The 25,141-nt window shown below is 49.7% G+C and overlaps 1 protein-coding gene across 4 annotated transcripts in view; it reads right to left on the bottom strand.

Annotated features, from left to right (window-relative positions):
* Window positions 1–25,141, bottom strand: part of LRFN5 (leucine rich repeat and fibronectin type III domain containing 5) — a 132,031-nt gene that overhangs the window by 13,891 nt on the left and 92,999 nt on the right. For all 4 annotated transcript variants that reach the window (XM_082229910.1, XM_082229909.1, XM_082229911.1 and 1 more), the window contains one exon: window positions 4,611–6,033. In XM_082229910.1, the coding sequence (XP_082086036.1) occupies window positions 4,611–6,013 (1,403 nt within the window). In that variant the 5' untranslated portion in view covers window positions 6,014–6,033. The remainder of the gene's footprint in view (window positions 1–4,610; window positions 6,034–25,141) is intronic.

Here is a 25,141-nt window from a genome sequence, read left to right as displayed (position 1 = left end):
CAAATCTAGAAGTTTATCTGACTCCCTCAACCCTCACCTCTCTGATTTTGTACATTACATATTTATTCAGACTCAGCCTTTTCCCCTGATGGGACTCAAGGCAAAGTACAAAGAGCCAGTCCCCTCTTTGAGGCCACACTTTGGTTCCAACACATTTCAAGCAGGTCTGGGGAAATCTGGCATGCCAGATGTTGATGGGTTTTTTTTAAAAAAATAAAAAATAAGTTATTTGACTTGGTTGATCAATTCAGTCCTTTTACATCTTTTGTGTATTGTGGCATTTTATACACTCTGACTCACTGTTATTTTTATTGATTATAATATAGTAATGATTTATTGCAATTGTTGAGGGTGAATTTCTATTTCATTACAGTGGTACCTCTGGTTATGTACTTAATTCGTTCTGGAGGTCCGTTCTTAACCTGAAACTGTTCTTAATCTGAAGCACCACTTTAGCTAATGGGGCCTCCTGCTGCCGCCGCGCCGCCGGAGCATAATTTCTGTTCTCATCCTGAAGCAAAGTTCTTAACCCGAGGTACTATTTCAGGGTTAGCGGAGTCTGTAACCTGAAGCGTATGTGTCAGGGGTTCAGGAGCAGAGACGCAGAGAAGGGAGGAAGCAGAGAGCGAGGGGGAGGAATCCGAAGGGAAAATGAGTGATGATGACGACCCGAGATCTCCAAGCCTAAGCAGTGAGTCAGAGGACTCCCAAAAGGGAGCCCCAGTGAGCAGAGCAAGGGGGGGATCCGGGGGGACACCCCAGGAGGAAGGGAACAGAGGAGATTCAGAGAGCAGCAGCTGGAAGTCGGGACCCACGCTCATAACTGAGGGCGGCAGCAGCTGGAAGTCGGGACCCACGCTCAAGACTGAGAGCAGCAGGGAGGAAGGTAGCCAGGCATCGGGTTCCGGAGGCTGTCAGCAGGAGGGAGGGCACGAGTCAGGGGGGTCACGCCCTCCTCAGAGAGCGAGGCAACGGTTAAGAGGAAAGTAGAGAGTTGGGCGCGCGCGCCAAGTTCAAATGCAGCGGAAGCTGGAGCAGTAAGCAGCCCGGAGAGTGAGCCAGGTCCTAAAGCCCGCCGCAAGGAGGCAGAAGGATCAGGGGGGTCAGCGTCAGAGGAGAGTAGAAGGGAGGAGGCCCAGGGGGGCAGAAGGACCCAGAGACGTAGGGAGAGGCGAAGGAGGTGGAGCAAGGCTAGGGTATTAAGCTGGTGTGCAAGAGGCGGGGACTCAGACGGGTCTTCGCCGACCTAGGGCAGAAGGTGTAGAGCTGCACGCTGCAGTTCGGAAATGAAACCTGTAACTTAATAAAGACTCTTATAAAGTGAACGCTGGCGGACTTGGTCCTATGTGAGCTGGGACTGGGTGGCAGCTCTGACAGTATGTAACCTGAGGTACCACTGTATTAGCTGTTATTACATTCTAAATGCATTATTTGCTATTTCTTTATTTGATATAAGTTGTTTATGTGAAGGTCATATTCTTATCTGCATTGGATCAGATCGCTTTGAGATGTCTGATCTTTGCTGCTTATGTTTTTTTCTTTGCTGCTTGCAAGCATCTCGTGTGCAGAGATACAGAAAGGCAGTATCCAAATAAAAATTGAAATGAACTACATTTCCCACCATCAGAAATCTTATTTATGAAGAATATTTGTACTGCTGTGCCATACAAAATATCAAAGTGGTTTACACCAATAAAACCATAAAACCATCCCATAAAAACCACAACAAAATGAAACAAAAAGTCAGACATCAACAAAATGTTGTGGAAGGTTGCAGTTTTAATGGCCTGCAGAGGCCGAGAGATATAGAATAGGAAGGTTTTCAGCAGGCTTTTAGAAGCTGGCACAGAAGGTCCCTGCTGAGTCTCCAGTGGCAGAGAGTCCCAGAGGACTGGGCTGAGAACACTGAACATATTTCAGGTGTGCATATTTGGCTACTCTTTCACCTCACTTTCCTAACCCCCAGCAAAACTCCCTGAAATGCAACAAGACTTGCACCAGCAGTGAAGACTTCCAGGAGGCTGATCCCCAGACTGATCCCCAGAGAGAACTTGCTGCAAGGCAGATCCAAAAGAGAAAATAACAGAACACCTCTAGTCATCGCATACAGCTCCCAAGTTAAAACAGTTCAGCGCATCCTCAGAGATTTACAACCTCTCCTAGACAACGACAGTTCTCTTTCTCAAGCTCTGGGAGGAAGACCTTTCATTGCCTACAGACAGCCGCCCAATCTTAAACAACTCCTAACCCACAATAATACTACAACCAGACATAACACGGAAACTGGTACCAGAGCCTGCAATAAACCCAGATGCCAACTTTGCTGCCACAGACACCCGGACAACACCATCACTGGCCCCAACAACATCCAATATACCATCTCAGGCCGATTTAATTGCTCATCTTCTAACATTCTGTATGCCATCAAATGCCAACGGTGCCCCTCAGTTCTCTATATTGGACAAACAGGACAAAGGCCTACGCCAAAGGATAAATGGACATAAATCTGACATCAGGAATCACAAGACAGAGAAGCCAGGAGGAGAACACTTCAACCTCCCAGGGCATTCAATACAGGATCTCCAAGCAGCTGTCTTATTACAAAAGAATTTCAGAAATAGACTTGAAAGAGAAGTTGCTGAATTACAACTTATCACTAAACTGAAAACTATGGAGAGACCTGGTCTTAATAGAGATATTGGATTCCTGTCTCATTATATATGCTAATCATCTGCATAGTATCCCTTGCTTTTTCCTGTAGGACTAATTGCAGTCATTAACAGTCGCCAACAGGTTTACCATATCCGTTGTGCCAATCACCCATCTCCTGCTCCCCTCCTGAGAAAAACCCCACCCCACCCTCCCACTATATAGAAGGGTCTGGAGACTTCTGCTTCAGTGTATCTGAAGAAGTGTGCATGCACACGAAAGCGCATACCCAGAACAGACTTAGTTGGTCTCTAAGGTGCTACTGGACAAGTTTTTATTATTATTTTATATATTAGGAGGCTGGGAGAGAGACTTGCCTTCCCTGCCCTTCCGGACATTTGCCCTTTGCTGCTGCCAGCCTCCTCGGGAGTAAGGCTATGGGAGCCAGCTGCAGACCAGCTACCTCTCCCTTGCCTTGAAGCCAAGCTCCTTGGAGGGCAGCTAAATCAGGGCCAGAAACGTTACTGTTGGTTAACTCATGCCTTGCTGTGTCTCCATGTACCTATGCCCAGACTGCTTTTTTGGAATGGGAATATTGCCTTTATTCTCCATTTGCCCAAATTGCTGATTTCTGTCATTTTTTGATTGACTTCCATAAACTGCGTTTTGTATACTTGCACTTCCTGTGCTCTGCATTTCGATGTTTTCAGGTGGCATACAGATAAAAATAAAGACTTCTAAAAGCACAAGGTGGAAAGCAATCCTTAAAAAACAATTAAACACTGCTAGCGTTCAAACTAAGCTCATAGATAACACCGATGGAAGCCATACCAGTAATTACAATTAAACTGGCACAGCGCCAGCCTTTTGGTTAAAAGCAGTCTGTTCCCAAATGCCTGTGGGGAGACATCTTGCAAGACCGGGGCGGACTTGGGCAGAGGTGTAGCGGGGGGGGGAGATGCTCTGGATCACACATCTCTCCTGCGTGTGACGAAGGGCTCGGATGCCTGCAGGCTCCATGCTGCCCCAAATGGCACTGTGGGGCTTGTGTCTGCCCACCACCTCCCCCTCAGCCACCCTATAGCTGAGGGGGAGACGGGGGACAGACTCCAGGGAGGCTCTGTGCAGCACACCCCGTCCTGGCTCACCCCACCCTGGGCACAGGGCTCCCAAGCGGCTAGCTATGCCGCTGGACTTTGGTAATCTTTCGTAATATGGCTCTCTGTGTGAGGCCAAAATTTGCCCCCTCCACCAATGGATCATCTCAGTTATGGATCTTCTGGATTTTGTGCCCCCTTGGCTCAGCGCCCTGTTCAGGGAAGCCACCTGCTGCCAGGCGTCAAGAAATCTGATCCCCGACGGCAGGCTGTCAGGAATAGATAAGACAAGGAAGCTCTTACCAATGGCTTTTATTCAATATTCACAGAGGGAGGCTTAGAAATGATACCTCTTGGAGCAATGGCGTTGCTCTGAGCAATCTCCACCCCCCTTCTCTCCTCAATCGCCAACAGCACCACCCACCTTACAGTTGTCGCTTAAGGCCATTTGGTTACAAGCCTTTGCTCTCCTACTCTCAATGCCCACCGGGTTCTGGGAAAAGGGGGGCCTGGAATGCGGTCTAGTGATAATGAGTCACCCAGCTGCTCCGGATCTGCTCCCCCCCCCACTTCCTCTCCCATTATTTCCTAACTTTGCTCTTTGTCTCCCTCTGAGCCACGACCTTCCTCAAACCACTGCTGTAAATCTATACTGTCTTCCTCTTCTCTGGAAGACTCAGGAGGGCAAGGCCGTCTCCATCATTCCTCCTTCGTCCAGTCCCACACTGTCCTGAATTCGGCACTGGCAAGACCTGAATGAAGAGGGTTTCACCTGACCCCCCAAGAGCCAAGAAGAGGCAAAGGGAAAAGGTTACCCCCAGCGAAGGGAGCAGGTGACGGGCCAAACTGGTCAGGGCCCCTTACCTGTAAACAAGCGAGTCATCATACGTCCCATTGTACTGGATTTGGAACATGCGTATTCCGGGGATATTCCTTTGGAAGTTGAACTTGAGCAGGGCGGTGGAGGACGTGGCCTCGGCCACCACCACCTTCTTGTCGGGGCTGACCTTGGTCTCCCCGTTGCTGCTGCTGCTGCTGCTGCTGCTGGCGTTGGAGCCGGACTTGGTGGAGGTGGAGATGTCCGAGGACCCGGGGTCCGGCTCGTGGATGTGGTTGGTGCTGTTGACGATGTGGGGCAGCTTGATGATGTGCAGGTCCACCGACTGTGTGGCCTCCCCGGCCGGGTTGGAGGCGATGCAGGTGAAGGAGCCCGTGTCCTTCATGGTGGTGATGTGGATGTCGAGGGTCCCGTTGTCGTAGACCAGCGAGCGCGTGGCGTTGGAGATCAGCTTGCCCTCGGGCGAGATCCAGTGGATGGCCGGCTCGGGGTCCCCGCGGGCCTTGCACCTCAGGATGGCCCTCTGCCCCTCCAGGACCCTCAGCTCGTGGGTGTGCCTCGTGATGAGCGGTGGCTCACACAGAAACTCCTCCTCGGGGACCGACCAGAAATAGCGGCCCGAGAGGAGCGGCGGGGAGGCACACGTCTCCAGGTCGTCCTCTCTGGAGAGGCGCCGCAGCCACAGCAGCTCGCAGTTGCAGTGCAAGGGGTTCCCGCCAAAGCTGAGGGCGAAGGTGGAGGGGCTGATGATCCCTGAGGTGGCCAAGACCTGGGCCCTCTGGAAGAGGGGGTCAGGGGGCAGCTTGTGCAGCTTGTTGGAGGTGACGTCCAGGCGGGTCATCTTGTGGAGGTGGGAGAAGGTCCCCTTGGGGATGCTGTCGATCATGTTGTGGTCCAGGCTGAGGGTGTGCAAGCTGACCATCTTCTCCACGGCGTCCCAGGGGATGGTCTCCAGGTTGTTGTAGGAGAGGTCCAGCTCCTCGAGCGCCAGGACGTCGTCGAAGGCCGTGGCGGAGATCAGCGTCAGCTGGTTGTTGTTGAGGATCAGGTGGTGGAGGTTGAGGAGTCCGCTCAGCATGTCGTGGGTGATCTTGGTCAGCCGGTTGCTGTTCAGGTGCAGGGCCCTCAGGTTGCGCAGGTCAGCGAAGGCGTGCGGGGTGACGAAGCTGATGGTGTTCCGCGAGAGGGTCAGGTCCACCAGGCTGGTCATGTTGGCAAAATCCTTGCGCTTGATGCTGGTGACAAAGTTGTCGGCCAGCCGCAGCTCCACGGTCCTCCGGTCGATGTTGGGGGGCACAAAGAGGAGGCCCTTCTTGGCGCAAAGGGTGGCGAGGTTGGGGGACAAGATCTGGCAGACGCAGCGCTTGGGACAGATCTGAGCCTTCGCCGCTATGCCAATGAAGAGCAGATACAGAAGCAGTTTTTCCATTGTAGAGCGGGGTCAGGATGCTGAGAGAGAGAGAGAGAGGAGAGGGGTTACATGGGGAGCACCGGGTTCAAGTGCCACCGGCACAATTCATTTCATAGAAGTGTAGAATTCTTAGAAGGGAACCCCCAGGGCCATCTGGACTCCCCCCTGAACACAGCTAAAGAATCCATATCAGGTGGTCATCCGACCGCTGCATAAAAGCCTCTGGGAAAAGAATCCAATGGGTCTCTTTACTATGGAACAGCTATTTGTGTATTTATTATTTCATAAAAATTATACACCATTTGATGGGGGGTGTGAATCTCCAACAACCTCAAACTGGTTTACAAATTGAATAAGACAATAACATTATCAGTTTTCGTAAAAAAACCTCTTTAAAACTTTCAAGAAATAAGATCAGAACTTGGGCTGCCACATTTTGAAAAGCAAAAAAGAGGACGCTATGACAACTCTCTTTTTAAATACCCCTCCTATATGTAGGCTATAGAAGCTGTGAAATATTGCTGAGGGGGCAGAAGAAGGGAAGAGGAAAGCAAGTCTTCAGCCACCAGTTGTGTCTATGTCTCCTCCAGAAAGTATAGCCAGAGACATTTTGGTAAATTTTAAAAACCTACCCAGGCAGAGATTTTACCCCTGAAAAGGGGGACATGTTGTGGAAAAAGAGGACACATGGCAACCCCCTGCTAGAATCTCCTTTCTTGCCACTGAAATCTATTGTGTCCTCCCTGGGGGAGCAGCAGAAAACAAGCTGGCTCCCCCTTCCCTGCGCAAAAGGTCCCGGCTTCACCCCCCCACACACACACAGCATCTCCAGCCAAGATACTCCCACCTGAACCCCCAGAGAGGTCCTGCCAGTCCAGGCTGAGCAAAGTTTTCCGGGTGCCCTCCTGCATTATTGCAGCCCCACTTCACCCCAAGGTTGGAGGGACATCTGTCAGGGATGCTTTAGCTGAGATTCTAGCATTGCAGGGGCTGGACTAGAGGACCTTCAAGGTTCCTTCTAACTCCGCAATGCTATGATTCTTTAATGTTTTATTGTATTTTTACTATTTTGTTGGGAGCCGCCCAGAGTGGCTGAGGAGGCCCAGCCGGATGGGCCGAGTATAAATAAATGATCATCATCATTATCTTTATATAACTCTGCCCATTCCATTGTCTGTGTCCCACCCACAAATCCCACCTTCCCCTGCAGCAAAGGTTAGTTATATTATGACACCAGCCAGGCCACCATAATGTCCCCCGTCCCCCCCCCATAGAATCATAGAATTTAACGCTTTTATGTTCTGGCTGTGATTGCTGTTCTAGACCACTGCTTCAATCCAGGCACAAAGGCACAACAGGACTGCAGGCATTAGGGCATCTGCAGAACCGAAGAAGGCAAGCACAGCTCTGCAGGATCAGGCCAAAGGGGCCCATCCAGCCCAGGAGCCTGTTGTCACAGAGGTCTACCAGATGCCCATTATGGGAAACCAGCAAGCAGGATTCGAACACAAGAGCCCTCTCCCCTCCTGAGGTCTCCAGCAATGGGAAATTGGGGACGGCTCCATCACAAAGAATCCGTGTGTTTTGCAAAGGTGCTCTTGTGCTGTAGCACATTAAAAGCAGGACGACCAACAACACCAAAAGAACTGGCGCATTTGCAGCAGGAAAGTTGCAGGAGTTTAGCAGGAAACTAGGAGGCAGGCACCAGTGGCAGCTGAAGAAATATTGTGGCAGTGGCCCAAAGGGCCACCATTAATGTGGTCATGTGTACCCCTGGAAATCCTTGAGTGCGCTTCTAATACTGAAGTTATGGTAACCTGTTGCTTTATGAAACTGGTGATTTTGCAAGTTGCCTCCCCCCCCCCCAATTGGGGCAGGAATACAGCTAATTCAGGGGTCAGCAACCTTTTTCAGCAGGGGGGCCGGTCCACTGTCCCTCAGACTTTGTGGGGGGCCAGACTATATTTTGAAGAAGAAAAACGAACGAATTCCTATGCCCCACAAATACCCCAGAGATGCATTTGAAATAAAAGGACACATTCTACTCATGTAAAAACATGCTGATTCCCAGACCGTCCATGGGCTGGACTTAGAAGGTGATTGGGCCGGATCCAGCCCCCAGGCCTTAGTTTGCCTACCCATGTAATATGTGAATCAAAAAGATACAGCTCAAAGCTAGAACATAAGTTGTTACATTGTGCAAATGTCTGCACGTAACACTGATTCCCAACATGCACACTAACACAATGTAACAGATCCTGGTGGGAATCAACACTGAATCAGCAAAATTTCCAGTGTTTACTGTGCATGTATATTAAACATGAAATGAGGTAATGATGTACATGATTGGTGAAAATTGAAATACTTTGTCTGAAACTTTATAAATACCACTGCCTGAACCATCGGGTGGGGTTGCAGTTTTGCAGAATGATCCGACTGTAACCTATTGCTTTGCAATAAACCACGATGGCCTCCTAACTCCTCTTGTTTCTGGGTTTTATTGGCATAAACTCAAGAGATAAGCTATTTTTTGGCTTACAACAATATGACCACCCAAAACCCTTTGAGGTGCACAGGCTGAGAAAAGCGCCACCAAAGGCCCTATACAACCATCCCAGTGGCATCACCAATCACAAAGAAGGCACAGTGGAAAGGATGCCAAGGAGTGCTAAGAAATACCAAATGCTGCAACATTTCTTCATGAGGAAGTGACTGCCCTCAAGGTCACCCCTTGAAGAAGTGGGGATTTGAACCCGAGTCTCCCAGGCCCTAGTCTGGCACTCTAACCAGTTCACCACACTGGCCCACAATGCAAGGTGTCATAGGACAGCATTAGGATGTCAGAAGTTTTATTTTTGACCCCTTTCCCAACAATACCTCGCATGAACTTTTGCCTTAGGGGAGCTGGTGTCTCCATGGCCTCTGACAGGGAACTGCGATCATAAACTCAAAGTCTCCTTCTGGTCCGTCACCACCAGCTCAGACCACACCAGAGTAGATACCGGTATGTGGAAATTCAGATTATTTGCCCCAATGGGGCACTGCTTGGCCCAGGCTGGCACTGAACCATACTTTAGGGCTTCCATACGTTCAGGATTTGTCCATTGGAAATAATGTCAGGGTGAAATTTCAAAAAAATGGTAAAAATGTCCTTGTAGACCCAGACGTATGGCAACCCATGTCAGAAGGGTTGGAATTTTTTTTTTACAAACTTCCTTAAAAATAGCTCAACAACTTTGCCTCCCCCCAAAAAAGTTCAACAACTTCTGTGTCCAGATTTGTTTTCAGCAACCCTCCCATCTGATTTATTGCCCATTCCTCAATTTTGGAGAGGCCCCTCTGGAGTTCAGTCCCTTTTTTCTTTTCATAGAATCATAGAATTGAAGATTTAGAAGGGACCCTCAGGGCCACTGAGTTGACCCCCTGCAATGTTTTTGCCATCACCCCAAACTCGTGTCTCCCGGCAGCTCCTGGCTCCCCCTCAACCATCCGCAGAGCTGAAACAGCTTTGACTCCCGCCTTGCAGGGGGTGGGACTAGATGACCCTTGGGGTCCCTCCCAACTCTGCAATCCTAGGAGCACATGTCTGAAACCGCAGGCAAGGTGAAGATCCAGGCTGTGCCATCGCCCTTCCCCCCAGACAAATTTCCTTGGCTCCAACTTGGCTTTCCTTCCAAGTGAAAACTGTTTTATTGGAAGGAGATTGAGCTTTTTTCTTTATGACGGCCGAAGATTACTTTGCAGCTGATTTTCTTCTGCCTCCGCTTAATTATTTCCATCCCGCATGGTTCTGTGCACTTAACATTAGCCGCCTTGCAAACTGTTTTGTTGAAAAGGCAGGATATAAAACATATTAAAATGCTCTCTGTGGTTTAGGAAATGTCAGTGTGCAACCTCTGCCAACTCCCTTCATGCCCAGAGGGCTCGGCCTCCCAGCCCCAGACAAGGACCCCCATGGCCTGCCCTGATGGGGGACGGTCTGCCCTGCCCCACACCCAGAGGGTGTCAGGAGCCCAGGGGCCGAGCAATGCCACTGATGGGTCTTTTGCAGCCTCCATCACAGACGCCCAGGAGACTCTTGTGTCCACTGGACAAAGGGGAAAAGCTTACAGAAACAAATTCATTTTTATAGGCAGCTGAGAGGGTAATCTCTTCTCTGCAGAATCCAATATTGCTCCAATTTATACGTTGCGTTGGAAAGAAAGTGGCTGGGCTCCTTCGCGGAGAGCCAGGCAGTCCAGGACTATAAATGTACCAATTAAACTTGTTCCCTTTCCCCAGCAGCCTCAACATGAGGGAGGCAGGTCGTTCTGGGAAGGAACCATAAATTTTTGGAATAAAACCATTTACGCTTTTCCGCGGAGAATATTCTTTTGCATTAATTCGGACTTCCAAGGGTGATGTTGAAGCGCATCCTTGAGGAAAAGGCCCCCAATTTCTCTGACCCTGGGGAAGGCGGACCATTGGCAGCGAGGCTCCAGACACAGAAACAGGAGGCTGGACTAGATGGGCCACTGGCCGGATCCAGCAAACTCTTCTTACATTCATAAATTCATTTGTCCTCAGGAAGAGTATTGTGTGCATTTGGGAAGAGTGACCTTATTTTTTGGGTGGGGGCAGATGTTCGGATTTTACCCCAGATTTCTATAAGCTGCATTTTATTGCTTCCATTTTATTTATCTTCTGCTCCTTGAGAGCTGCCTTTCTGGCCAGAAGGCAGCATGGAAATAAAGTCCAGCTAACTAACCTTTTCCCGTTCCCTACACAACTCCTTGCAAGCAGATTCCAGACAGGAGCACTTGCTCTTCCTCCCGCCAGCAGATGGGAGAGCCCCCCCCCTGTGGCCCCTGAGGAACAGGAGCCACATGCCAGGGACAGGAGGCCAGGCTGGCTCAGGGAATGTGAGTGCAGGACCATCGCGTCCAGCAACTGGCACCAGGAAATGCGCAGGAAAGAATCTCACTTGTGCATGACGCTGCCTCTGAATGCCGAGAGGCTAAAGCAACGGCCCGTCTAGTCCACCATGCTGCTCTCACAGCAGCAGAGTAGATCCCCCAGAGGGAAATCTGCAAGCAGGATCCCAGCCCAAGGGATCTGGTCCCTCCTGGATTCAGAAGCACTGCTGACTCCGACTGTGGAGGCAAAGCTTAGCCCTCTCCTCCAGGGATGGTGACCAGGGATAATATTATTAACAATAATAATACAGTGGTACCTTGGTTCCCAAACACCCAAAACCTGGAAGTATTCTGGTTCTCAAACGTTTTTTGGAAGCCAAACGTCTGATGTGGCCATCGGCTGTTGTTTCCGGGACACCTGCACCAATCAAAAGCTGCCCCTTGGTTTTCGAACATTTCAGAAGTCAAATGGACTTCCGGAATGGATTAAGTTCAAGAACAAAGGTACCTCTGTATTTGGCGCTATTTTTCTATTTATTTTGCATTTTTGTTTTTGAGGCTTTTTCGGTTAATTTGTTTTTGCCACGGTGTGGAACCCAGTTCAGCTGATTGATACGATTGTGTGACTGCGGAAATGGATAAAAGCCCCCCCCCCAAAAAAAAAACAATGACTATCATCAGAGCAAGGAAGAAAATAACAATAATTTAATTTTCATCATCTACAATACTGTCCTATTTATTTTATAGTACAGTACATTGATTATTGCTTTTATTTATGGATCAATGGTCTTGTTAGGTAGTAAAATTCATGTTAAATTGCTGTTTTAGAGGTTGTTTCTAAAAGTCTGGAATGGATTAATCCATTTTGCATTACTTTATATGGGAAAGCGGGCCTCGGCTTTGGAACGCTTTGGTTTTGGAACAGACTTGTGGAACGGATTAAGAGAACCAAGGCACCACTGTAACCAAGAAAAACCTGTTGCCTGTTTCCCCCCTTTGATGAGGTTCCTGCTTCATGCTAGCAGCTCAACTCCTTTGCAAGATTGTTTGCATTTCTAATTGAAACCTAAAGGTTTAGTTGCTTGATTCGTTTATTTGCACAACTCATTAATTGCTTCGTATTAGAAAGGTCAAAGCGGTGTACAAAAGGGAGGAGGGGAATACTTAAAATAACAATTAGAACATGTTAGTTAGGGGAATTCGAGACATCTGAGGAGAGGAGAGCGGACAGGCGTCCTCCTGTCAGCCAGCCAGAAGACGAGGAGGAAACTCTCCTGAAACAGATGACTGAACTTTTGCAGATAAGAACTGTAGTGATGGGGGCTTTCAGCTATCCTGGCATCTGCTGGAAATCTAACTCTGCCAGGAGCAGATCACCCCATAAATCCATGCCTTGCTGACAACCTCATCTCTCAAGCCGAGGAGGAAAGAAGGAACATCTGGAACTCTGCTATCCTGCACTTGCATCCAAGGAGGAAGTGGCAGGTGAAGGGTCAGGCGCAGAATCATAGACCATAGAGTTGGAAGGGACACTAAGGGTCATCCAGTCCAACCCCTTGCAAGGCAGCGAAAGCATCCCTGACAGGTGACCATCCAGCCTCTGCTTAGAAACCTCCAAGGAAGAAGTCCACAACCTCCCAAGGGAAATCGTTCCACTATGGAACAGCTCCTGCTGTCAGAAAGTTCTTCCTGATGTTTAGTCTGAATCTCCTTTCTTGAAACTTAAATCCATTGCCTCAAGTCCTACCCTCCAGAGCAGGAGAAAACAAGAATGCTCCCTCTTCCATGGGAAAGCCTTTAAGATATTTGAAGATGGCTCTCCTATCTCCTCTCAGTCTCCTCTTTTCCAGGCTAAACATACCCAGCTCCTTCAACCGTTCCTCATCAGGCTTGGTTTCCAGACCCTGACAGTAAGAGCTGTTTGACAGTGGAATTTGCTGCCAAGGAGTGTGGTGGAGTCTCCTACTTTGGAGGTCTTTAAGCAGAGGCTTGACAACCATATGTCAGGAGTGCTCTGATGGTGTTTCCTGCTTGGCAGGGGGTTGGACTCGATGGCCCTTGTGGTCTCTTCCAACTCTATGATTCTATGATTCTATGATTCTATGATTCTATGATTCTATCTTCTTGGTCACCCTCCTCTGCACACCTTCCAGCTTGTCAACATCCTTCTCAAATTGTGGTGCCCAGAACTGGACACAGTATTCCATGTATGGTCTGCCCAAGGCAGAAGAGAGCGCGGTACTATTGCTTCTGTTGATCGGGACACTAGAATCATAGAATTGTATTGTTTGAAGGAAGCCTGAGGGTTATCTATTCCAACCTCCTGCTGATGCAGCCTGGAATTGCAGACTACAGTGTCCATCATGAGGCTCTCACAGAGACCTACCAGAAGCCCCCATGGAGAACCCAAAAGCAAGGAGGGCCCGAGTGAGAGAGCGGCAGCAGCAGCAGCCCTGTCTTCCCAGAAGGAGCTGAGATTGGCAAGGGCCGTAGAAAACAACAGAAATGGGTTTCCCCAGCTCTGCGTGGAGTAAGGAGGAGGATGTCAATGGAAGGTGAAGTTTGACGCTTAGGGGGAAACGGCAAAATGTTAACGGATGACAGGAAAAAGTCAGAAACGCTTACAGATTTGACAGAGATGGAAAATGATGTTGACAGGCTGGAAGGCTGGGCAGCACCAGGGAGATGACATCCTCCCTTTAAAATAAACCCTGGACCTGGGTCCCAAGAGCAAAAGGCCCAACGCTGGAAGCAGAAGCTGTGAGCTCAGCAAGCAGGAGGCGCCAGGAGGGTCTTTGACCTGAGCAGGTCACCAGGAGGTGGCTGAAAGGACAAAGGCAACCCAAGGCTGCTTGGGTGGGAACAGAGTCTCCAGCAGACAAACACACAGAGTCTTCTACACTGACCAGGCTGGTCTGGAGTCCGAGACACATGAGAATCCACATTATAAGGAGGAGGCAGACCAGGACGGAGGCTGGAATGGCAAGGGGCCTGGAAGGGAAGTCCTGGGAAGAAGAGTTGGAGGAGCTGGGGAGGTCCACAGTGGAGAAGATTCTAGGCTGCCAGTCCTGCAAGACCTGCTCCCTGCCTTGCGAGCCTCTTGAGACACCTGGCAAGGGAGGGCTCTGGGGCCCTGACAGATGATGGCTGGACTGACAGGCGGACTGATTCCAGCTACAGGAGATGAGGCTTCCACAGAGGCCCTCTTACTTGTGAGCCCTGAAAGACCTTCTTCTCAGGATGCCTGCAGATTCTTGGGGTGCGGTGTTGTTTAGGGTGTTTTCTTGGGGTCAAGATTGAACTCTGGAGATGCTAATTTCACTGCTATTGATATTATTATTTTTTGCATCTGTATTTTTCAATCCTTTTACAACTTATGTGGGGAGTGTTTTAATTTTGCTGTGTTTGTTTTGATTCATTTGTTTTGAATCTCTCCATTTTGAAAGGATTTAGCTATAGAAAGGCAGCACACAAATAAACAATGGTGATGATTCAGGTGAAGGTGAAAAGGGGACCTGGCAGCTGCCCTGGAAGAGCTGAAGAGGGAGCAGGATCCTGCTCCCCATTGCTCCAAAGGTCAGGCCTGACCCCAAACCGGTGGGTCTTGCAACAGGGAAGCGAATGTCAACTCCTCCCGATACGAGATGCTCAGCTATGGAAAAGCCTGTCCTAAGAACCAGAGTCTGGTTAGGGGTTGTTTTTAAAAGTCTGGAACGGATTAATTCATTTTGCCTTACTTTCTATGGAAAAGCGCACCTTTTGGAATGCTTTGGTTTTGGAACGCTTTGGTTTCGGAATGGACTTCCGGAACAGATTAAGTTTGAGAAGCAAGGTACCACTACATCCAGAACCATTGACTTGTCTCCAACTGCAGAGCAGATCCATTCTGGATAGTAACCAGTGTGGTGTAGTTGAGCCAGTGTGGAGTAGTGGTTAAGAGCGCTAGTCTCGTAATCTGGTGAACCGGGTTCATGTCTCCGCTCCTCCACCTGCAGCTGCTGGGTGACCTTGGGCCAGTCACACTTCTCTGAAGTCTCTCAACCCCACTCACCTCACAGAGTGTTTGTTGTGGGGGAGGAAGGGAAAGGAGAATGTTAGCCGCTTTGAGACTCCTGAAGGGGAGTGAAAGGCGGGATATCAAATCCAAACTCTTCTTTGTCTTCTAACCACTGTTAACCACCTCCTCCATGAATCTGTCCACACCTGGGAGCATATTCCAGGGTTTAACCCTGCACCGTGGGAATCACAGCACTGTAGAGTTGGAAGGTACCCCACGAGTCATCTAGTCCAACCCCCTCCCTCAATCGCAACTCAAGCATCCCTGACAGAGGACTCTGGCCTGCCCTGAGTCTTCAAGCGTTGGGATCTGGAGTGAAGGGAGAGCCTTGGTGTTTCTTTTAGCACCCTCTGCATCTCAGTGAAGCCAGACTCCTTTACTCTGCGGAGACCTTGAGGAGAATCGCTGCTCAGAGTCTCTTCTTGGGGGGGGGGGGTTGTAAGTGAGGGAGGAGAAAGAGCAGATCATTCCTTCCCCGTCTCCGGAAAAGACATCTTTGTTTCAGAAGAGTGGTGGGCGGCTCTCTCCCTGGACCTCCATGTATATTTATCCTGCTGCTTGTGTATTGTTTTAATTATCCAGTGTTAATATTTTATGGGCATTTATCATGAGCTGCCTTGAGAATCCTTTAGTAGCAAGACCAAAGATGGAAGAGATCAATAGGCACACAAGTTCCATGCAAGCTTGGAAGGAAAGTGGCTCAGAGATGCCACCCCCACCTTTCCTGGAAAGCTCGAGAAAAGTTGAAAGCCATCCATCAACTCCTGAACTGCTCCATGTTGGATTAACCCCTGCACTGCCGTCACTTCTTACGCCGTACCATCAATGTGCAGGGCCTCTCCCTCTAAGGCTCACCCCAGGCTTCACCAAGAAGATAGGTCTGTGTTTGTTTGTCCCTCTAAGAAAGGTCTCTGCCCAGCCCAGCCTCCAGTCTCCCAGGGGAGAAGCCCAGAGCTCAATGGCAGAAGGCATGGTTTGCTTGCAGATCCAAAGGGGCACAGCTGATGGAAAGAATTCTGTAGCTGTGATTGCTGCATTGCAGGTGCTTGGAAGAGATGAGCGTTGGGGTCCCTTCCAACTCCTTCCCCCCCCCCCAAGAGCCTGTGTCAGGAAGCTGGACACAGAGCCTGGTCTGGTCTGATAAGGCCCACAGGCCTAATCTAAATCATACTGGGAGGGGGAGATCCAGGAAACAGAGACCAAGGCAAGTCTCACAGGGGTTGAAGATGGACTCCCTCTCTTTGCAAGGGCATGGGGGGGGGCTGCGAGAGAGAGAGAAGAGAGGGGAAGAAGGAACTTTTCCAGAAAGCTCTGAAGGGCAGCTTGGTAGGAGCTGAATCTCCAGCAGGACACCATCCACAAGGAGTGGGGGAAGGGAAGTGTCCTCCCTCTCTCCAAACACGGAGAACTCCTGGGCATCCTATGAAGCTGAACGTTGGAGGAGTCGGGGCAAATCAAAGGAGGGACTTCTTCACGCAGCACAGAATTAAACTGTGGCACTTGCTCCCGCAGGGGACACCAGTTGGAATGGCTTAAAAGAGGACTGGACAAATTCACAGAGGAGGAGGAGAGGGCTCTCCAAGGCTCCCAGGCTCCACCTCCAGCCTTCTGGTCGCCCGGCCACTGCAAGAACAGGATGCGGGAAAAGCTGGGCCATTGGCCTGATCCAGCAGGCCCTTCAATCTTCTTCTGCGGGTGCAAAAGTCAGCCACGTCGCCCGAGAGCACGTTTCCTCCTGCATCAACGCCTCCTGAAGCTCTGCCTTTTTATCGGGCTCTCAAAGCTCCAAGCCCATCTGCTTCCAGCAAAGCCTCCCAAGGCTGGGGTGCAAATGAAGAGGAAACCCCCGTGGCAACATGTGGAGGCTGGAAGGGAGGAGAGCAGAAGCCGCTGCCTTTCGTTTTGCCAGAGAGAGAGAGAAGCGCCAGGTCAGCTGCTTCGCAGGAGCCGCTGCAGCACCTCCAGGATGCGGCTCTCGGGTTCCTGACATCTCTCATCTCTCCTCTAATGGATGCAGCCGGAGAGTCTTGGTGGAGCCACAGCAGCAGCAGCCTGTGAATTATTGATGGGGGAGCAATAATGCGCAGGGAGCAGGCGGGGGGGGAGAGGACCCCACCCACCCCTCTCCTCTCAGCAGGCCTCCCCAGCCGGTGCAAGGAGGAAGAGGCCAGGCCTGCGCCTCCCCTTCTCTCCCTGCTCCAAGGAGAGCACAGTTAAACCGTGGAACTCTCCCCCACAGGAGGCAAGGATGGTGCAGAAGAGGATTGGACAAATTCACAGAGGAGGAGGATAAGGCCAGGGTTGCTCTGCTCTGTCTCCACAGCAGGAGGCGGCAGTCCTTCCGAATGCCAGTTGCTGGAAATCCAGAAAGAGGATAGAGTGGAGATGGACAAGCTGACTTTGCAGATAAGAGAAAGAATTTTTTTTAAAAAAATTATTGGAACATATTCAAACAATATTTGAAAGACCGTTAAGGGGAAATCGAAATTTTGACCAGTTTAGAATAACTTCTGTAAGAAAAACAATACTAAAATATAGTGGGGAAAACAAACTCTCAGATGTGTTAAGAGAGGCATTCAAAGAAGTAAAACTGAGGACCCAAGTAAGAAGGGGAGGGAAGTCAAGTATAAAAGGAATATGAATGAATCAAGCGATTAAGGACAAATTTTTATTTGTGTTTTCATTATTATTATTTAGAGATACATGTTTAGCCGTAGGAGAACTGAGGTGTTATAATGTGATTCTGTGAATATAAATGAAAAGAAACCAATAAAGACGATTTGCAAAAGAGGAGGAGGAGGAGGAGGAGGAGGAGGAGAGCGCTGTGACACTTGGGGGGGGGGGTTCCATTGGGGGCATCTGGCCAACCAAGAGGATGCTAAACTAGGTGGACCATTGGCCGGATCCAGCAGCCTCTTCTCACATTCCTGTGGCAGTGAGAGCCAAGGGCAACTGCCTCCTTCTCCCCAGCACCACTGCCTGGGAACGGCGTGTGGCCCCTGGCAGAGTGTGTGTGGCGGATCAGGAGGGAAAGTGCTGGACTTGAGTCTTGGCGCAGAGGGGCAAGAGATGCCAGCCATTCAGAAGCCCCTCTGCTTCCTGCAGAAGCCCCTGGCAGCATCTCCAGCTGAGGGGTGGGGAGGCTGGGAAGGGCTCCATGCCGGAAACTAGACCCGCTTGTTGGTTCAGCTTCTGACCTGCCTGTTCCTGTCCCTGCCTTAAGGAAACAAGAACCTAAGCCTATCCTAATGTCAGGTTCTGCACTTAGGCGGGAAGAACCAGATGCACAAATAAAGAATGGGGGCACCTGGCTTACTAGCAGTACATGTGAAGAAGATCTAGGGGTCTTGGAGGACCAGAAGCTGAACATGAGTCCACAGTGTGATGCAGCTGTAAAAAAGCTCATGCTGTGCTATGAGAAGTGAGAGCTGGACCATAAAGAAGGCTGATCGCCAAATAACTGATGCTTTTGAACTATGGAGCTGGAGGAGACTCTTGAGAGTCCCATGGACTGCAAGAAGATCCAACCTCTCCATTCTGAAGGAAATCAGCTCTGAGTGCTCACTGGAAGGACAGATCCTGAAGCTGAGGCTCCAAGACTTTGGCCACCTCATGAGAAGAGAAGACTCCCTGGAAAAAACCCTGATGTTGGGAAAGATGGAGGGCACAAGGGGAAGTGGACGACAGAGGACGAGATGGTGGGACAGTGTTCTTGAAGCCACCAGCATGAGTTTGACCAAAGTGCGGGAGGCAGTGGAAGACAGGAGTGCCTGGCGTGCTCTGGTTCAGGGGGTCACGAAGAGTTGGACACGACTAAACGACTAAACAACAACAACAACAACATGCTATGCTGTATGAACAGAAGTGTAAGTCTTCTCCAGAAGACTGCAAGCATCCAATTTTCCTTTCACTCGTGCTGCAGGGCAGGGGGCGAATTCCGCCTTCCCCACCATGAGCCCACCTCTCCCACTTCCAGGTCATCTCCTTGCTGTGCTGGGTAGTGGTCCTGCCCTTGGCTCCCGCCTGCCTCAGAGGCGAGTGAGATGCTCCTCCTCTTTGGCGACACCCTCAAGCAGGCAGAGTGGGGGTGAAGACTCTTCCTCCTGACTCAGCCTCCATCCTCAGAGCAGAGAAGGGTGCTGGTGGCCTGGACTGGCTCTCTGCTGTACCAGGGAAGCCCGTTGCACCTTGCGTGGCCAGCAGAGGACGCTGGTGGTGCCTGCACTGCCACCAGCCAATCCTGGGTGGGCCAGTGGGTGTGGGCTGGGGAGCAAAGCAGAGGGGAGCCTTCCCAGTCCCTTCTGCCAGTGCGGTCCCCTCTTGGGGCATTTAAGGAGGCTGTGGCAGGACCTGACAGCTTAACTGGAGCTGGATCTTCCCTGAAGGAGCCCTGCTCTCCTCCAAGGATGTGGGGTGCCTCATTAAAGGGGTCCGGGGAGAGGGGCTTCTGCCCAGATGCCCAGTCAGAGTTCAGTGGGTCACAGCACACCTTCAGAGGGTGATCCTGTGGGGTCACCCTTATTCATAGGGAAATCCTTAACCCAGTTGGGCTGGAAGATTCAGGATCCAGTCCACCCAAACCTACTGACATCTGTGATCAGTGAAATTGTGGCCTGTTGACTCCCAAGCCCCGTGTCCTGTGTTGGAGGCCTCTCTCCACAGCCCCCACCAGCAGACGGCTCGCTGGCCCCCGCGTACAATCCTTTCAACTGACTGCTGGTCCTTGAGAAATAGTATTCCTAATTCAGGGCGGAAAGGGAGGAGGAAGAGATGTTTCCTTCCCTTCCAAATTGAGAACTCCAAGCACAACAGCAAAACCTGAAGCACAGGAGGACATCTGTGCAAATCCCTTTTGTGCTTTTTAGCCAGGACAGGTCTGGACGCCCAGCCAGAACTGCTCTCCAGACCTCAGATGGCCTTTCTAAATCAGTACAAGAACTGAAATGCAGCCTCCCCTTTGGAATTTGCGCCTCTCTGGATTTCTCCAACCAAGCAAGGGGTACAAAAGTGCATGTCTGGAGTATTAGGCGGGTGTGTGTGTGTGTGTGTGTGTGTGTGTGTGTGTGTGTGTGCATTCGTGGAAAAAATGCTTTGCATTGGGGGAAATTGCTTGCAGAAATGTTTGTTTACCAGGAGAAATCTGCACTGAAATGCTGATGAATATTCATGAGGACTTAAAAAAAACCCAAACTGACAGGTCCACCCACCCCGAGATGATGTCCTCCTCCATCAGGATTGTGCGGTGTGTGCCGCCCCCCCCCCCCCGCTGCCTTTGGACAGAGTCCAGCTCAGGGCTGAGCTCCTCCTCCTTCCAGTCCCAAACAGGCAGCGGATTGTTCTGGCCCAGTTTCATCGTTCTTTTAGGAAGCCAGACTGGGGAGGTGACCGGTGGGAAGAATAGAATTGCAAAATTCCCTAAACCTAGAAAACATGCAAAGAAGTGTTTGGGGTGCTGGAGCAGAGAGCCCCACCCCCCTTGACTGATTGACAGACGTCAGCTGCCAATGCTGAGGCTTCCAGAGAGACCAGAGACCAGATTCTTTTCATATCTTTATTTTGAGAACTTATTATGACTTATATGGGGGTTGTTTAATTTTGTTGTGTACATTTTGATATGAGACCCCTTATTGCTTATGACTGCTTTTGTTCTATTTTTGTAAATATGCAAATTGTTTCATGTTGCGAGCCACCTTGAGGCTTTTAACGATGGAAAGGCAGCATGAAAATAAACTAAGATGATGTGCAAGATCTCCTTAGGTTTCTGTCTTGTGCAACTAATTGGCCGTGTCTGAAAACATTTACAAGAACTCGCATATTAATTTCCAAGGAAAGGGATAAATCTACTAGAAATTACTCGGAAACCAGATTAAGGCTGTGATCCTATACACATTCCATGAGAATAAGTCCCATAAAATCCAACAAGATGCACATAGGATTTGACTGTTAAGTGCATTGGAGAGATGCTTTCTCCTTAATCAAATATTTCAGTTCTAGTTAACGGCTATTTTTGGGAGGAGGGGCAGTTTGAGCAGGTCAAATGGGGATGGTGCACTTGTTCAGTCAACTAAATTGAAAAAATCAAACATTTGTTTAGGTCAGCACAAGCATTTCAGAAAACTGCATCGCTGCTCATGACAGTAACCTAGAAATTCCTAGCAGATTGTTGACATGGATTTATTTTCCATTTTATTAATTGCATCATGACCAGATTCCGTATCACCCATCCAACAAGCACAGGTTTCCAACCCCGAGATTCAGAAAGATTCCTGCCTCCAACTGTGGGGGCAGAGATGAGCCATTGAGACTAGTCATCATCAAAAGCCTTTTCCTTGGTGAATTTAGCTCTTTTGAAGCCATCTAGTTTGGTGGTCACCCCTGCCTCCTGTGGGAGGGAGTTCCACAGTTTAACTCTGTGCTGCACAAAGAAGAGCGAGGATTAGGGCTAGGGAATATTTCAATATATCGCCCAAAACTGCCTTGAGATGCATATCATGATACAGGGTTTATAATTTTTGACCTGGCAAAATATCACAAATCATGATGCTTGTTTGTGTGTGCTATGCAAAAATCAATGTGGGGGGAAACACAGAGGGAGTCAATCCTTCTTTCGAGTCTGCTAACTCTGTTGGCTGAGATCTCCACTGCCTCCTGCAGGGAGCAGTAAATCCCCAGAGCAGAAGCTGGCAAAAATCACGATGGAGGAAAAACCGTGACGCCAGCTGATACCTCTACATAGCTCCACCCTTATTTCAGACATTGTGATATATCGACATATTGCGATGTTTAACTGGTGATATATCATGGACCACTTATAAACGCCATCTCCAACTCCTTGAAAGATTCCATCAATGGTGTTCAAAAAATTCTACACATCACTTGGGAAGACAGGCAAACTAATATCAGTGTACTGGAAGAAGCAAAGATCAACAGTGTGGAAGCAATGATTCTTCAACATCAACTTTGTTGGACTGGTCATGTTGTGTGGATGCCTGATTGTCATCTTCCAAAGCAACTACTCTATTCTGAACTTAAAAGGGAAAGCATAATGCTGGTGGTCAACAAAAGAGGTTTAAAGACTCTCTCAAGGCAAATCTTTTAAAAATGTGGTATAAGCATTGATAACTGGGAAACACTGGCCTGTGAGCGCTCCAGTTGGAGAACAGCCTTTACCAAAGGTGTCATGTGATTTGAAGACCCTCAAACTCAGAACAAAAGGGAGAAAAGTGCTAAGAGGAAGGCGTGCTTAGCAAATCCACACTGTGATCAACTCCTGCCCAGAAACCAATGTCCCCACTGTGGAAGGACGTGTGGATCCAGAATTGGCCTCCACAGTCACTTATGGACTCATTGTTAAGAAGACTGTGTTCATGGAAGACAATCTTACTCGGCTACGAGGAATTGCCAAGGAAGAAGAAGAAGATGTTGGAACGGGGACATCGCCCAGCCCTAGCAAGGATGCATTTTTGAGGACACAAACATGGGATAAGAGTATCCTGCTGAATGAGGCCAATGAGTCTCTTGCTGCTCCCCTCCTGCGCGTGGCTGATCAGGCAGCTTCCGGGTGCGCTACCTGCAAAACGCTTTGGAACCCGGGAAGTGAGAGAAGCTCCCGCCTGCTCCACGGGATGTGTCTCCCAGCCGGCCTCTTCTTCAGGGATTGCCGCCTGCTCTTCCTCGAGGCGAGACAGTTGGCCCCTGAGTGGCCTAATTCTGCCTAAGCCGCGGTCCGATGACACGTAAGACCTGGCAAAGCCCCAGGGTCCGCAGGGACAAAGCTGGAGTGTGCAGAGCGTCCGCGGGGTGTAATCCAGTTATGCTAAGTCACTCAGAGCATCTTGCACATTACACCATGAGACCCACGTGGGGCTATTCGTGGCCAGCAGGCTCAGAAATAGCACAAGGCAGCATGGCACAGACCGGGGGGGGCGGGGGGGGAGATGCTTCTTTTCCAGCCCAGGAGGCTGAAGGGCTCAAGGGCAACATCTCAGCCTCTCTGTCAAGGGGTGAGGGGATCAAACCCTCCTCAAAATGAGAGGCAAGAGGTCCAGATAACAGGCTGCTCCTTCTCACCTGGGCCACCTTTCGCTTCTGAAGCTGCAACCCTCGAGCCAAGAGCAGCATAGAATCACAGGACTGAAGGGACCCCAAGGGTCCTCTAGTCTGACCCCCTGCAATTCAGGAATGTCAGCTAGAGTTTCCATGACAGATAACCCCCCCCCAAAAAAAATCTGCTTAAAGGCCTCCAAGGAAGGAGAGTCCACTCCCTTATGATTTCTCCAGTTGGAGAACAGCCTCTACCAAAGGTGTCGTGGGCTTTGAAGACACTCGAACTCAGGACGCAAGGGAGAGACATGCTAAGAGGAAGGCACACTTGGCAAATCCACACCGTGATCAACTCCCGCCCGGAAACCAACGTCCCCACTGTAGAAGGACATGTGGATCCAGAATTAGCTTACACAGTCACTTACGGACTCACTTTTAAGACCATGTTCATGGAAGACAATCTTACTCAGCTACGAGGGATCGCCAAAGAAGAGGAAGGATATCATCAGATCACCGAATTGTGAAGTTTGGCTGGAACCATGATCATCTTGCCTGACCCCCTGCAATGCAGGAATCTCAGCTCCAGCATCCTTGACAGATGGCCCCCAATCTCTGCTTAAAGGCCTCCATGGAAGAAGAGTCCACCACCTCCCAAGGGAGACGGCTGCACTGTCAATTAGCTCTTACTGACGGGTCAGAATAAATGGAGGGGGGGTTGTCCATCTTCCTGTTCCCACAATGGCCAGCTAGGTGCCCTGCTCCCCCTCCTTGTGATTGAGTCTACATCCTACCTCGCAAGGCTGTCACAAGTAGAATCCAGTGAGCCTTTGGGTTCATAATGGAAGCTTCTTGCAGGACTTGAATTCACACACCCAAACACGAAATCCAATGCAGGGGGCGGGGAATTGAACTGCCCAAAGCTCTCCTTCCTCTCCCCAACCCCCTCACCCCCCCCAACACAGCAGCATTTCCCCTGGCTCTCCTTCCTTGACATCCCCCCAACTGCAGAGGCAGAGAGTGGGGCAGTCGAGCCCACCTGACTGTAGTTAAATTGTCAGGTTTCAGCCAATCTGATTTAAAATGCTATTAATGCCTCTCCGCTTTCAAGTTGTCCAATTTGAATTCAGATTAGTGATTAGCATAATAGTGTTAATTCCAGATACCAGCACACACCACTGATATTAATTTGCTGTGGCCTATGAATTTTTTATGCATTCTCGGTTTTATTTTTCATTTTTAATTGCGGCGGTGCGGAACGGCGTCGCACGCCTGCAATAAAGAGCATCTTGGAGCCCCCAGAGGGGGCAGCTGAGCTCTGGAGACTCTTCTCCAGGCAGCCAAAGAGCGGCAGGTGAGGAGGGGCGGATCCATGGATCCTCCTCGCCAGAAGGATCAGCCCCAGAGGAACCTTTCTGGATTTTTCAGAAGAGATCCATGAGCCACTGAGAGAAGTCACTTCCGAGCCACAGTTTCTCCTGGGGATTTTTTTTTTGGGGGGGGCATTAAATCACCACTTTACTTGTTTTCTACTTATTATAGTTTTATCTATGCTGTAACCCCATTTGGAAGACTCTCCAGTCCTGGTTGCCTTAAGTCAAGAATTTTGTAGCTTTGGAAAAGTTTGGAAATGGGAAACCAAAACAACGGAGGGGGTGGTATGTTTGGGGCTTTTCAGTTTAGAGAAGATGCAACATGATATAAGTTTATAAAATTACGCATGTCAAGGAGAAAGAGAAGTTTTTTCTTCCTCTCCCATGAACATTCAATGATGGGGTTATGGTTTTTGTTTTAACTATTTATTTTGTGCTATTTGCCCTGAAATCTTTGGATGAAGGGCAGTATATAAATTTAATATCATCCTCACCATCACCATCTGAATGTTGGGAGTTTCAGGATAGATAAAAGTAAGTCCTTCATACAGCACATAGTTATCCTATGGGACTCCCTGCCACAGTAAGTCATGGTGGCCATCAACCAAGATGGCTTTAAGAGGGCATTAATGGAGAAGGCTCTTGGGGAGAGTTGCTCTCGCACTCGGGTCCTGCTTGTGGATGGGCATCTGGTTGGCCACCATGAGACCAGGAGGCTGGATGAGACCGGGACCCATTGGCCTGATCCAAGAGCCTCTTCTCACGTTCTTGCACTCAGCAT

Source organism: Podarcis vaucheri (assembly GCF_965113315.1).
Source record: "Podarcis vaucheri genome assembly, chromosome: 1".
NCBI lineage: Eukaryota > Metazoa > Chordata > Lepidosauria > Squamata > Lacertidae > Podarcis > Podarcis vaucheri.
The sequence above is the reverse complement of the archived record's forward strand: the minus strand, read 5'-3'. Positions and strand labels throughout refer to the sequence as shown.